We start from the raw sequence: 14,893 nt of genomic DNA on the forward strand, positions 1-14,893 counted from the left end.
GACACAGAAGTCACAAGCTCTAGTCTGCTGAAGAGGTTGACTGCTGCTCAAAATGCAAATGCTCTTGCAGGGCTTTGCTTGCTGCTCCTTTGTCTCCTCTGTTGCTTAGAGGGGATTAGAATTCCTTGTGTTAAATGACATTTGGAGTGATTAAAGGGGCTTGTTCAGTGGAGATGACAGCTCTAATGGAGAGCAGAAGCCGATCGTCCGGCCTTAATGGCCAACCAGTCCTTCTGACAGCTGCCGACAGAGCACTGCAATGCTGTGATGAACTAACTATGCAGGCAGAAAGTGCCAGGGATGAGACAAGCTCTTGGAGCTCATTTAAATATCTACTGTGCTATTGTTGCAGAGAAAGAGAGAAAGAGAGAGAGGTAGAGACAGAGAGACAGAGTAATTATGACACAAACAGGTACAGTGTGTTTCCTCAAAGGGGGTAGTTATTTCAGGATGCTGTATTGGGATCTTAAAAAAGGGTGATGCCGGCAGGTAATTGTTACAAAATATTCTACCTTGCACTCCACTCATTATGATCAGTTAGATAATTGTATCATTTTTGCTGAGACCAAGGTCCTTTAGTCCGCCATGAAGTAACAAGAAATAAGTTGTTTTTCAAAGTTTTTGCAGGTAATTGTGAAGTTAATATAAAAAATGTGCGTGCGTACCGCACCCAAAACTCGAGCTGTCGTTCACCTGGGAGACTGGGCACCACACCGGCATAAACCCTTTAGATCATTATCAATCTCAGTCTTCTCGCTGTCACTCACAGGTCGGCAGAGGGATGCTCCCTCTGTAATTGCTTGCTGCCGTCCCTGTGCTGACACAAATGTTCCCAGAGCTATAAGACCCCACACAGCAAGAATCAGACACCGGCGCCTCCGGGTTGGGAGCCAGTCGGGGCTATCAACATTCCTTTTTTTTCTTTTCTCTACAGCTCCTTTTCTATTTCCTCGGTTCTTAATGAGGGCTTGTGGGAAAGTGCCTCTGTCAAAATGATGTCCTGGACTGCAGCATAAGAAACATGGATAAAAAGAAGTTATTCTGTGAAATGGTCAATGGGTTTACTTTTATGCACAAGTACTATGCTGAGTTACATTGCACTATGACACATGTTTTGATTACCTTAATAAATGATTAACAGAGGAATAGTAGAGAGTATTGCCTAAGGTATTGGGTCTGCAAAAATGCATCGCATTGTGGATTATGTTTTTGTAACATTAAGAAACAGAATGACAACGTACCAAACACTTGCAAGAAAAAATACATTACAAAAACAATGTCACTCTCTCCCTCAGGATCTCCTGAAGCCCTTGTCTAATTCTCACCTTGATTGATACATTGTTAAACAATGTCACCATCGCACTTTCACCTTCAACATGAAATAGACTTCTCTACCTGAAATAGACGTCACAGTTTTGACGTTAATGGTTTCTCTTTTTCAGATGAAAAAGGAACAACTTTTTTGTTGCCATCTGTCATTGCCTCCAGATTTGAAATGTGTTTATTCCTTCAGGAAACATGAAGCATAGGGAAGGACAAGGAAGGGAGTGCAAGTTGGGGAGTAGCTTTGTGTGTGCCGTGCACCAATGTGGGACATTTTAGCAGAGGTGCCTTATCGAAAGGGGGGGGGGGGGATGATTCTAAGGGCCCCGGTCAGACAGAGGGCCCAGCAGGACCCTATACCTTCCTGTGTGATTTTTATTTTGGGGCCAGGAGTACAAATTAGCTAGGAGACCCAGAAACCCTAGTGGCACGCCTGAATTTCAGCACGCCTATTTGACACTGCTCTAGGAGATCGTCCATATGTCCTCTTTATGCTTTTCATTGGCAAATCTCCTTCCCTTTTTGTCTTTCTAGGACATGCAAACCTATGAGCGATTCGATTTCATCCGAGATATCTCTCGTTCTCGGGTGGAGGGCCCTGTAGGCCCGTTCCGTATCTCCGTTGGGGAGAGCCGGGTAAAGCGTGTGCAGCGTAGCGTGTCCCCGGCTTGGGGAAGAGCTGGACGGGCGGTGCTAACGACGTGGAGGGAGATGGATGTTGCCGCCAGCAGCACTTCTCTTTATCCCCCTCAGATCAGCTGTCTGCTGCTGGCAGGTAGAGCCTGTCTCCACACCCTCAGCCCAATAGCATCTTTGATCTCACATCACAAGGCCTGGTTGCCCAGATAGAAAACAGCAAGTCGTTGTGTGGGCTATGGTACTCCCCTTAATACATACCGATGCTGAATAATGATTTTTGAATTGAACCACTCTCCTGAAGCGGCAGGAGGATGAGAAAGAAGGAAGATACTGTTGTGTTGTTTTTGACCTGACAAAACTGATCCATAGTTCTCTGTTATGAACAAAAACTCTATTCTTGATTGCTGCCTCGACCTCGGAGCAATATTTTGAGGGAACCATGAGCTGTACTTGCATTGTTATTAGGGAAATAAGGATAGGAAATTATTCTTAACAAAAAAAGACCACGAAATATACTAGCAGTAATGGACCATGTGCACTTCAAATGCCAAAGTGCAAGTGGACCAAGTGCTGAACACGATGAATGCTGGAGCACACATCCAAAGTGTCTACCATTTACAAGCACTTCGGCAAATATTTATTGTGTAACTTTTGAAGTGACATGTCACCATTTTGGTAGTCAACATCATCAGCATCATCTCAAACAAAGAAATATGAAATACGTGGGGAACTATGGCAAAACTCTGATCAGACATAATGATCTGAGAAAAGGTCAAATTTGGTGTCCAATCAAAGACATTGAACACTGCGGAATTTTCCCTCACTGAACCAAATCCTGTGTGCCCTTTAAGTGGCAGGACTAGAGCTCAGTACAGGTATGTGTTTGTGTGTATGGCTGTGTTTGTATATGTAGCTTTGAGTATGTGTGTGTCTGTGTGTGTGTGTGTGCGCGCAGAAGGAAAGCAGTCGACCTTGGGAGCACTCCTGCCGGGTGCCATTGATTTGTTTACCTGTGCTCGGCTGACAGATTCTCATTAGGTTTCTTTAACACAACACTTCCAGGGGTGGAGACCAGAGTCCGCGCTTCACAGCCAGGCCAGGATGACTGTTCAATGCATCTGATAGATTGACGCTGGCAATACAATTCTATTGAACGGCTGTTTGGCGAACATGTGCATGCTTTGGTTTGGTGTCTCCAAAGTTCCTTCTGTAACTGAAGAATCGTTGTGTTTCGGTAAAAGCATCAAACAAAAAGCTTACAGTAAGAAGAGCGAGAGAGAAAATACGGAAAGGTTAAATTTAGTTTGAAGAAAGAAAAGTGAGAGAGAAAGACGGCGAACTGTTTTTTACCTGTTTTTTTGTTTTTACTCAGTATTCTTTCAATGGAACTGTTATTTGTACTACTTACTTGTATAAGGCCCAAACTATGTATTTGAAGTAAATAATAGGCTTTTGGTGATATTGTTCTTTCAATTTCGTGATAACAGATATGTACAGTATATGAACAGTCAAATTGTGCATTTGACTGTGGCTGTCATGGTCACTAGGAGGCAGTACAGTCACTCAAAAGATAGCAGTTATCTACCACAATAGTAGACTACATGGGCAAAGTTTAGGATCTCGTAGAAAACGTACCAGTTAAAGAATGGGCAATGATTTCCCCAAATCCCAATCTCACCTTTTTATTTGTAATTGTATTTTATTTATTTTCAAATACCGTAATATCTACTGATTGAGATTGAAAAAAGACTGAAATGCCAAAGGGTGAAAATTATTGGAAGATGCAAATGCAAATAACCTTCAATTATCCCCCCAGACACATCAAAGTATAATCACTCCTAAGGTGAGAAAACAACCATTAGATCTACAAGCAAGCAATGGAATTTAATTAAAGGATGTTGAGAACAGAAGACACATTTTTATTCAGAACCCTTTTTTTTTTGGTGCCTCAAGTAAGACAGAGAATCCTCTAGGCATGTGACCATGTTAACTCTCTGTAATCTCCATCTTGTCTTCCTTCCCAAGGGCCAAAGATGTTTCAGGGCCCTCTCTGCATCTGCACCAAGCTTGAGGCTCTGGTCTTTCAAGGTTTTAACTAATCCATACACAGACTGTGTCCGACAGGAATTTGTGTTAAGCTGGCCTCATCACATCATGTTACTCCTTACTTTTCCAGATGCTTTTGACTGCAATCATATAACTATTCAGTGTTACAATCCATCACGTAAATGAATTCCTAACTTCATCAGTTTGACAGTTCTAATTGTATGAGAAGGAATATGACACCTCAGGGTGCAGGCTATTTTCAGTCAGAAAAATAATCAGTATATTTATGGTGGACTTTCTGAATGTAAGAGCCCTTTGGAGCAGCTAGGTGCAGGTAAACACACTATTGATGGAACATCTAATGATGAAACCAACTATTTATCAAAATAATGGCGCACTGTTATTTTGTACAGTCCCTACTAGTTCCCTGCAATGGCATATTTCTCATAGCTTTGTTTACACAAACTATGCCTGCTGTTTTGGTTGCACAACCATTATGAAGATCACAAGCTATGGCTGTTTTTAAGAACAATTGATTTATTATAATTGTTGTTTTGTTGAAATCCTTTGACTTAATAACCTTGTGAAATATGATATATGTCTTAGCTTTGCATGTAAGGGAATATCTGAGGTGTTGTGAAGATGACAGATGGCAAGCATATCTATAAATACGTCCACAAAGGTCTGAAAAGAGATTACTGTATTTTACAGCATTTGAGCCTGTTTTAATGGGGCATGAAAGAGATTAAATGGTAAGCTGTTTTATAACATTTGTTCTTACAGCAAAACATTAGTAAACAGGTGTCTGAATAGAATTGGGTATGTGTAACACTTGTGAAATTACAATAAAAATAGGAATAGACCTACATAATAACAGATATGAATCGGCTAATAAAATAGATCCACTAAATTCATTCCAAGCAGATGATTGGCTAAAGATAGAGCAAATGTATTATTTGCAAATCTTGAACCATTAAACCAGAAAAGTAGAATTTTAACTTTGTCAGATCTTGCATTGTCAAATGTGAGTTTATGAAGCATCCTGTTGCCTTTTCATTTTTCTCTGCATAACCCATAATACCTTGCCTCAAGCAGTTATTTCCGACCACAGTTCAAATCCTTAAATTGACCAAACAGAGGCTCTCTCCAAAGCATTGAGCATACATATAAAACATTAATAAATATACATAAACCCAGCATTCTTGCATCTGGTCTCTCGGCATCTTTTCCAAGTTATTGAGATGGAGAAAAACCTTTGGTAAAACTGAGTTATGTAACTACACTGATAAGCCCACAGATACCACCCACCTAAGGCGCTACCCTTCCATCCTCCACAAATATTGACAGCAGCATCGTGTTGCCCACATCCTCCCACTAAAATAATGATTTTGTTTGAGGTTAGTGCCTGTTTTCCAATTCTTAACTAGCTTAAATTGTGTTCTTCATCCCCTCTTAAAAAACTTCTAGGTTGATTTGTGGTTCAACCCAGTGGTCTAGTTATTACAATATTATATAGGAACTGCAGTGAAAAAACGAAATCTGTCATGGATGTTCTGTAAAGCAAGGTGAAGAGACCATGTATCATACATCAGAGTTCGATATGACCTAAAGCACATTTAAAAAACACCCAGGTGTTTTAAAAATGAAAGCATGACCTTTGTAGGATTTCCTTAGAGCTTTTCTCAGAGCTATTGACTGGTTGTCTTACAAGTGAAAGGAACCCTAAGTGTTCTTTCATTTAAAAAGTCTACAGCGGGAGAACCCCCCTCCCCCCCCATCTCAAGGTATGAAAAGCAAACCAGTCTTCAGCAGCTTCAAGCTTGTGCCTGAGGATTCCATGAGCTCATGATCTGGACTACGTCCATTCTGGCATTTGCATTGGCTACTCTTCACAGATATGTCTCAACCTTAAATGAGTGTGTATAAATCAGATGATAAATATATGGAAAATGAGATGGGTTGAACTGAACACGGAAAAATCCTTCACATGTTGACAAACAGAAGAGGAGTTGCCCATACACATCAAGTCAAGCTGTCCCCTTAGGGTGCACACATCAAACTGTGGTCGACCATTTGGGATGATAGCTCATGTTATTTTGACATAGAGTCAAGAAAACTGCTAAGTACAGGACTTAAATGCTGTCAGAAGTAAACTCAAATTACACCCAGCTATCTCAGGTGAACCTTTGGCTTTCTTGACTAAACCTTTTGAAACCAGAATTCAATGTTACGTAGCCTGTCGGGACTTTGTAAATCGCCGTTCATCACTTCGAGGTCAGCACTGCAAAATGTCAGTTCAGCACACTAGAAATCCCATTATTTATGTTGTAATTTAAAAAAAGAAAATCCAGCGTTGGGTGGTCTACAACCCAATGTAGCCTAACTACTAACCCGTGGCCTAATGTTTGGTACCGTAGCCTATTTTTGCCTAAACGTATATGAAATGATTCGAATTTATGTTACAAATATTTGCGTCTGTATAGCGTTGTTGAAAATAAGTAAATAGTTGATTTGACTAGATGTGAAATCTAGCGCGGAATCAGCACCTTGGACAGTTCCAGCTGTTCTTGCAGGCTTTCGTTTTACGCCCGCCCCTTCCGATGATTGACGCTTTACATTGCATGAATTTTGTGAGTACCGTGAACGGCGACCAATAGGACCTAGAATAAGCTTCGTTGCCAGTGGATACAACAGTGGGAGCTTCGAAGAGGTTGTTTACAGAGAGGAGAGAGATTCAGGTTGGCTTGGCTGTGATGAATACTAGGGTTTGTACGGCGAACACAACTCCTATGGGATAACGGAATTCCTGCGCGCACACAATTTGTGGTGGCTGTTGCAACGTAAAAAGTAGCTGCAATGCAATTATAGCGACCACGAAAGACATTGGCTCATCAATTTTATTTTTGTAACAGTATATCGGTGCAATTGATGGTGTAGTGCTTGGGATATAGCGATTTTTTTTTCAATTGTACCATTAATCCACTACATAGCACGTTGACTTGGAACAGACGCACTGCTCGAAATGGATAGCGAAAAGTATTTGCCGGAGCTGATGGCTGAGAAAGACACACTCGACCCATCATTTCAGCATTCTTTACGGCTACTGGACCATGGTAAGCATCTCAAGAGGAATTTGAAATATTAACATTAATAAAACATTTGGGTATTTTCGGTAAAAACTATGCTATAATTTGAAACGGTAATACCCATCAAAAGCCTACCTGGTGATTTGGATGAGCTAGCCTCATTAGGTTATATCACAAATTTAAGTTTGTAATGACAAACTGTCCGAGTCCCAACTCCAACATCGTTTCTCGACCACTTATATTTCTTGCATAATAACCCTAGTATCTGAATTTGAGACATTTGTCTAATTTGATTATAAAGTAGCCTCAGGTTATCACTTGTCTAGCATTGTTCATGAATGCGGAATGAAAATGGTCAAATTGTTGAACACGAGCATTTTTTTCATAAAGTTGGCCAACATCACTAAAAGGTTTCATATTTCACTTCACCTTGGCTGTGAATGTGTCAAGTCCTGATAAAACTCAGAAATAGACATTGCATTCACTGAACAAATAAGGTTGTAATGAAGCAGTCATTTAGGAATGCACACAGACGTGTGAAAAAGATGTTAACATTGAAAGAAACACATTCGTCATTCGTAGGTGGATTTGTTTTCCACTTTGGAGAACTTGACTTGATCCAAAAGCTATTTGAAAGCAGGGTAGAACAGCGCGTGTTCCTTAGTGATTTGAAGATTGCTTTAATTAATCCATTGCAAAGACTGCTGCGCTGTGTGCACGGTTGCTTTGAAGATGTCTGAATAATAAAAAAAATACTTCCAGACGCACCCCCACGGATCCCCTCTTGTGGGAAATGCACTAGAATAGCATCCAAGCACATCCTTCGAGTACCACTCGTAAATGAGCTGCATGTCTGGAGTTGACGTCTCAGCGCCTTAAAAATCCTTATTTTCCGATTGACTTTCCAAAGTTCATCAAAGAAACGCAATCATCCATAGCTTTGCAAATGTAAATAAGCAAAATAAGACTTTAATAATAATATAAGGTTTTAATAAAGAACAAAAATGGCCTTGGCCTGAAGTAATTAACATTCTGCCAGAAAGCATTGCTCGCCAACCATTCATTCAGTAGGATGAGGTATTACTTTCTAGACTCACTTTCTTCTATTGTCATTGGACTGAGGGTCCCAATTTGCAGGGAAGTATCAATATGGAGATTTCTGTGGTTGGTAACAGATTTGTGTGAAGCATGAAAGTACTGAGTTAGGGCAAGACAGGAACAGAATAGTTGTTATGAATGTGTTTCTGTCAGCTCTCTCACTTAAGGTAAAATCACTTTAGTCAGGGAGAGATAAGCCCATCTTTTACTCAGCACTTTTCCTTATCAGCCAGTCAGTTAAAAAAATTGGAATAGATTTTTCTCTGAGCACAAATTTCTTCAGCAAAATGATAGAACTGGAATTTCAAGGAAATGCACATTTGGAAAGTTATAATTTTTTTGACAATGTTCAAAGGAATAAAAAAGAGCGGTGTGATCCATACCTACTGTCAAGTCTTGGACTTCTGCACAGTTAAGGTAGCATCGAATTAGAGTTGCCTAATTAAAGAGTCTTTAAATCATGCAAATATAAGTAAATTTGAAAAGGAGGTTCAGAAAAAGGCATGGGATTTTAAGAAACAGTTTGTACTTGATATCAAGACTTTGTGACGTTACGGTTGAGGACAAATTTGTAGTTAGACACATGTGGCAGCAGTAATCCTTGACATTTTAGGAATCGAGCTACAAGCCATAAAGAACAGAATCTGACTAACAGTATGCCACAACTCACAAAGTGTAAACATTGTTATCTCCCTCTTTCACAGCAGATGGCACATGGTGCAGTTTAATATATAACCAGTTCTGGAATGTTGCTCATGAGCTCTGGAGTTGATTGTGCAATTGGCCTGGGATGCAAACAGAACCAACCATAACGAATATGCATAAAAGTACAAAATCACGTCTAGAGAGAGTTGGGGGGAAATGTTACATTGCACTCAATGATTTCTGGGCCAATCAGAGACTAGCTTGCTATTCTAAGGCTGGGCCCCTTGCAACTGTTTCCCCAGGGTCTGAATCTGCCCTTACCAAGGTCTTCCCACCATTACACCTCATAGCTAGCAATCACTCTCCCTTTTGGAATAGACCGTAGATTGATATGGGAGGCTTTGGCTGGTTTCCATGCTGAAATAAACAGGAAAAAATTGAACATGGAACTATTCTTAAACCTTATTAACCTTCAAGTTCAGAGTCACTCTTCATACTTAATGATCATTGTGGCATAGGCTAATAGCAATAAGTGGAATGTCACCACAACTGTAAAACCTTGATAAGAGTGATTGATTATGTGTTAGTCACCACAACTATCATGGATCAGGAATCCACAATCAAAACCATTGCCCTACGTTACACCCATGCAATTTGTGCGTATATGGAAGTGGAGACCATTGTACAATCATAACCAATGGTAATAGGTGTGTTAACTAGATGGAAGCCTAAATTGGCCTATAACGGAAATTTCACAGACTTTTCCAAGAGCGTATTACAAAAAGTCTACCCTTGAAAGTAACAGAGCAGCTAAGAGTAGCTAGCCGAACATGTGAAGGAACCATCCTATGTTCAAGAGGACAGGAGAAATGAGAGTCCATCATTTAAAGATGTACCGTGGTGAGCTAGAGCTGAACACTCCTGCCTGACTGTTCACAGCCTGTGTCTCAGGTCCATGGCATGACTTGGCCCTGACGCAGAACACAAACAGTCCCATTTTTTTGGCCCCACTTCTTGTTTAATCATTTTAGTTTTACTGCATGTACTCGGGGTACATTTAAACAGCTAATTTTATGAGCTCATTGGCAAAGCAAATGACACCGAGCCCCACGTGTCTCCACAGCTCCTGAACATGGAGGTAGCAGTTAGACCGCTCGTTTCAGACGTTGCGCCCCCGTCATAAGTGCATGCAGTGTGCGTCCTCCTCTCATCGACAGAGGAAAATAAAGTTTATGTGCTCGTATTGGAGGGCTTGGAAATGGACTCTGAGTCAGTGCAGACTCGAGTAGGACCGCTTCGCAGTGAACAGAAATAGCCCTTGGCTCCGGATCAAAGGTAGAGATACTGTTGTGTTGGGGAAACAGTGCTTGATAGCGATAATCATCCGACTCTGGCCAGCGGGCTGAGCTACACAGGGAGATAGTGACCCGACCCAGCCGCTGAACCCGTGAGAAGCCAGGCGTCCACAAACCCCAAGGTTTGACCTACACGTGTGCTGTTGCGTTGAACTCGCAGGTGAACTGAGGGAAGGCCAGACGGAGAGCCCTAGAAAAGCTCTCCGCATTCAGACAAGTAGTGCAGAGGTGTTGAGTGTTGCTGCGGCTCAGAGGTGTCTGCAGAGCGGTGTTTCACTCCTCTACACTGGATCCCACAGGACGTCAGGGGTGAAATGTAGGCCATGAGTAACACAGACAAGCCCAGCCATAAAATCTAATGGCACCATCGTTTACAGGCGTGATGAGTTAACATGCCTGCATTGATTTCACTGTTAATGTGCGACGCACACATGCTGGTTATTTGAAGAGTAATGAGTCGACGGGACTGTAACTTAACCATGATCTCACTCCCAAATCACTACTGTGCCACATTCAGGTTTGCTCTAGTTAAATAGCTGCACCAAGGAATAATTTCACAGTTTAAGAGAAATCATTCATTCAGAGTAATAGTCCATTTACTTTGTTAACAACACAGTTATCACTAAAACAGAAACTACTTTTTGTTACTACAGTAATTCAGACTGCGCCATTTATAACAATCTTCTGGGTGTGGTTGTGCTGGTTGCGGTTGTCAAAAGTAACTAAAGGACTATTAGTTTCTCTTTTCATGTCTCTCTAAGTCTTCTTTTATTCAGTAGATTTCAGAGTGTTGTGGCTTTACTTCTCAAATACAGATCTCATCACTGTGCTTTGCGTCATGATGTGTGATTTCACTGCATGTGTCTCAGTAAAACTCATTGACTTGGAAAAGGTGCTTTGCATTTCAGTTTGAGCAGAATGGAGGACAGACAGAGATTGTTTTAGCTGGAGTTTCTCTTTCGAAAGCTGCTGATTGTGGATTTCGCGAAGCAGAGGTCTTAAGGGAAATACCGCTTTTTTATTTTTTTTAAAGCACCTATTTGAATCATATCATCATATTGAAAGGAAAATTAACTGAACCTCTGGCAGAAGGTTGTAGTCACACAAACCTGCTTGATAGCAGTCTAGCCTGAGGCGTGATTTAGCTTGGTGATAGTCATGGGTTGAAAAATTACCATGAAAAACACATTGGTCTAAATATGCTAAGTTTTCTATTTCTATTTTAGATGTAATAAAGATGAACATCCCCCCACCCCCCCATAAGGGTGTACTTCTATCCTGTATTAGGACTGCTAACTAAGAGCAGGGTTACTGCCTTGCATCCAAACCCTCCTCCACCATCCAAGACTCTCTTAAATAATGCAAACGCCACTTGTTTAGAGAAAGCAGGAGTATTCAGAGAGCCCACACTCCGGATCTTGTGTAATGAGATCATTTAAACCAAGCGTGGAGCACGTCCTGCAGCTGAACCAGGAGTTCCAGACCTTTATCTGCAGGGTTTGTATGCTCAAAAGACATGTGTTTGCCCACTGCCCTTTCCACCTCCACCACCAATACTACACTAAAGCATTATGAAGGTTAACTCTCTCTGCATTGAATAATCAACTACAGCATGGCCCGTGTCCCTCTGGCTTTTCTGCACTAATTACCCATCCATTAATCATCATTCCATCTCATAGTAATGCTATCTGCCAACACAGCACGAGACAGCACAAAGACAGCCCAGATTACAATGGATTAGTATGAAAGCATGAGAAAGCCCCACTCTGTGTGTTTCTGTTTACTGTACTTGAGGGTGGAGAGGGAAAGACGGACTAAGTAAGGGCTCACATCCCCTGGGATGGGTTTCTGTGAAGGATTGTGCCAAAGTCAGTTAAAAAAAGAAAAATGCAATCTGAGAAAAAATAGGAGCGGTGGAGAGAAATTGGAATTGAAAAAGAAAAAAAGAGAACGATTTATTGGGAAAGTAGCTTGGTGAATATGATACCTACAAATAAAAAAAAAGTCAGGATGTTTTTCAAGGAAATATGATAGAGAAACACAGGTTGGGGGACAGTGCGCCGTTGATTTAATACTAGGGCCTCTGCATTTCTGTGAATCACATTTTCAAAACTGAGTTTAGTTTAAGCTGAATATCTGAAAGGACATATGGAGTATCTCTACAGGGCGTAGAGGGGAAGAAGTAATATTTTTCACTTGTGTTACAAAAAGGCAGTGTGTTTATTGAATTTGTCACTGACCTAGTCCTTCAAATGAAAAGGCAGATAACAGCCTTTTCACATTGATTTTCTTTTTATATTTGTTGCTGGCTTGAGATTCAATCCAAATGTCAAGAAGTTCAAGAGTGTTCATCTACGTAATATATTTGGTATTCCACTCTAAAACCTCCCAATGAGCTGTTTTCTTTCATATTATGAATTTTGGCTCTGCACACCATTTCAAAGTGTTCTTCATCGCTTCTCAGTTTTCTTCAAGTAGGCTAATTACTGCATAGTAATCAATTTTCAATGAGTGGAGGTTTTTTACATACTGTAGTGTGCTTGACTTTGGAGAACCTTGGCTCAGAGCACTTGTTTGAAGGGACATTTTCACTGCCCTTACCCTCATCTTCCACTGACAGTCTCAGTCTCACCTTGCCATCTTCTTATTTATGTTGTTTTGTGTGGTTGGCACCTCTATTGAGGGGATTGTGCTGGATTAGCTTCTCCGCCTTCCCAACTGATCCGATCCATTTTGTGTAATCCAACTCAATTTAATTATGTTTATCGTTCCACCTCGCTGGAGCGCAGACCGGCGGCACACCTTTACAGATAAGCGCTGGGGCCTTGTGCCTCGTTGTAAGCAGACGATTCAACTCTGCCTGTTGCTCTATAAACAGATGGTATAAGTCACCTAGACGCTGGGTAAACACTCCCTCAAATAATGCTTGGATAATGCAAAAGAGTGCTTTGAACTATGAATTGCCTTTGAGCATGCCTTCCCTTCTGATACTGTATCATGTTGGTCACAGCGATATGGAAATCCAATGTTGAATGTATAAACCTCTCAATATGTTCGTGGGATGAGTCCTCAGCTTGTGTCACCTCTAGTGTACTGCAAGGGTCAGAGAGCTTGTTTGGAACTGTACACAACCAGTATACAATCTTATTTATTACTTTGGTGGGTCTAATCCCCCAACATGCAATATCAAAGGCTCACAAATATAAACCTAAAAATAACTATGTAAGCATGCCAATGACAAACTCTGCAACTGGGAGACACAATTCAAAGCTCCATTGTAGAAAAAAAAAACTTAAGTCTGATCGGGTTTAGGATAGAACTTTGCATAGCACTTTTGCAGCAAATAGCGCGAAAAGTATTAATGCGATTAGATGTGTTTAGAGCCTTTGGCTACTGCAACCAGATCTCTCTGTAGGAGCAAGAAGCGCCTCTACCGTTTCACACATAGCTCCACTATGCATGTGTGCTCAATACCAGATGTGCTCCCTAAGTAATGTAGCAAAAACAAACAGTGGCATAATGTTTCATGTTTCATGTCTTTAAAGTTCTTAGTAATCACTGCTGCTATAAACCCCAGATCGAAAAGTAACTGGAAAAAGCCTTGCTCTCGGATAAACATATTTAGAAGCTGTATCAATAAGTTACACTCGTACCCTTCTTCCTCAAAGTGCTTGGCTCACTAGTGAAAGAGAAAGAAAAATAAACTCATACCCTTCTCATACCCGTCTTTAGGGGTGGTGGGCATGCATCTTTAATGACGAATGACAGCGGCAAGGATATCAGTAAATTAAAGTTAAGTGCATTTTCTAGGTTTTTAGAGCAGGAGAACTTATCCTGTAATGTACTAGAGAGAGAGATGGATGCTCACTTACTCCTGGTGCCAAGGGACCTCCTCTCAGTGTCCTGCTGTGCTGCTTGCTTCACTTTGTCTCCCGTCTCTATTTTAAGGGGCTGATGTTAAGCCTAATTGTGTTCACATTTTGGAGGCCTTTTCCCCCCACTATTCTCTGCTAGGTAAAGAGCTGCTGGTGAGTTTAAGCCAAATTTAATGGTGTGCATTTGAATTATTCTGGTAAAGTACTGCACCTGTCAACAGGGTATGATAATAGCTTGCAATAAGAATCTCAGACATTGAACAAACGTTTCCAGCTTTACAGACTTTTCAGAGGGATTACTTAATTACATGACATTTCTCCTTGTCACCAACATTGAGGTTAAAGGTAAATCTGTTTAATACAACATGCATGACATTTGAAGCTGTTTATTGTTGTCATTACTGGTTAAATGCTAATTTATTCTTGTAGACACATAAACCCTGGGTCAAGTATGGATTATTTTTCCTATAACGAGGACACTTAGCCATTTTTCTCCTCGGTAATGAAACCTCCTTTCCATTGCTGCTGGCTGTGTTTGTTTGCAACAGAAACTGATAGCTCCTATTTGTGCTTTGACCCTGCTGTTGGGCTGGGCTGCTTGTTACAGTTTGACCTGGGATTGGACCAAAGGGGTTGTTAGAGACTGACCTGGGACTGGATCTGGATGCTTGTTAGGGCTGACAATGCACAACACATACGCCCACTCTCTTTCTGTCTTGGACATCTCCACACATGGAGAACACCATTACAAGCAATGTTTTGACTTTGTGGAGAGTCATAAGAAGCTGTTGTTTTGACCATCAACATTTCTTAACAGAGCCCCATG

At 41.0% G+C, this 14,893-nt stretch overlaps 1 protein-coding gene across 1 annotated transcript in view; it reads left to right on the forward strand.

Moving 5' to 3' along the window:
• Positions 1–6,727: 6,727 nt before the first annotated feature.
• The window catches only part of khdrbs3 (KH domain containing, RNA binding, signal transduction associated 3), a 48,401-nt gene continuing 40,235 nt past the window's right edge, over positions 6,728–14,893 (forward strand). Inside the window, exon 1 of the mRNA XM_047019538.1 lies at positions 6,728–7,121. Within this exon, the coding sequence (XP_046875494.1) occupies positions 7,031–7,121 (91 nt within the window). The 5' untranslated portion in view covers positions 6,728–7,030. The remainder of the gene's footprint in view (positions 7,122–14,893) is intronic.

This window comes from Hypomesus transpacificus, chromosome 4, assembly GCF_021917145.1.
Source record: "Hypomesus transpacificus isolate Combined female chromosome 4, fHypTra1, whole genome shotgun sequence".
NCBI lineage: Eukaryota > Metazoa > Chordata > Actinopteri > Osmeriformes > Osmeridae > Hypomesus > Hypomesus transpacificus.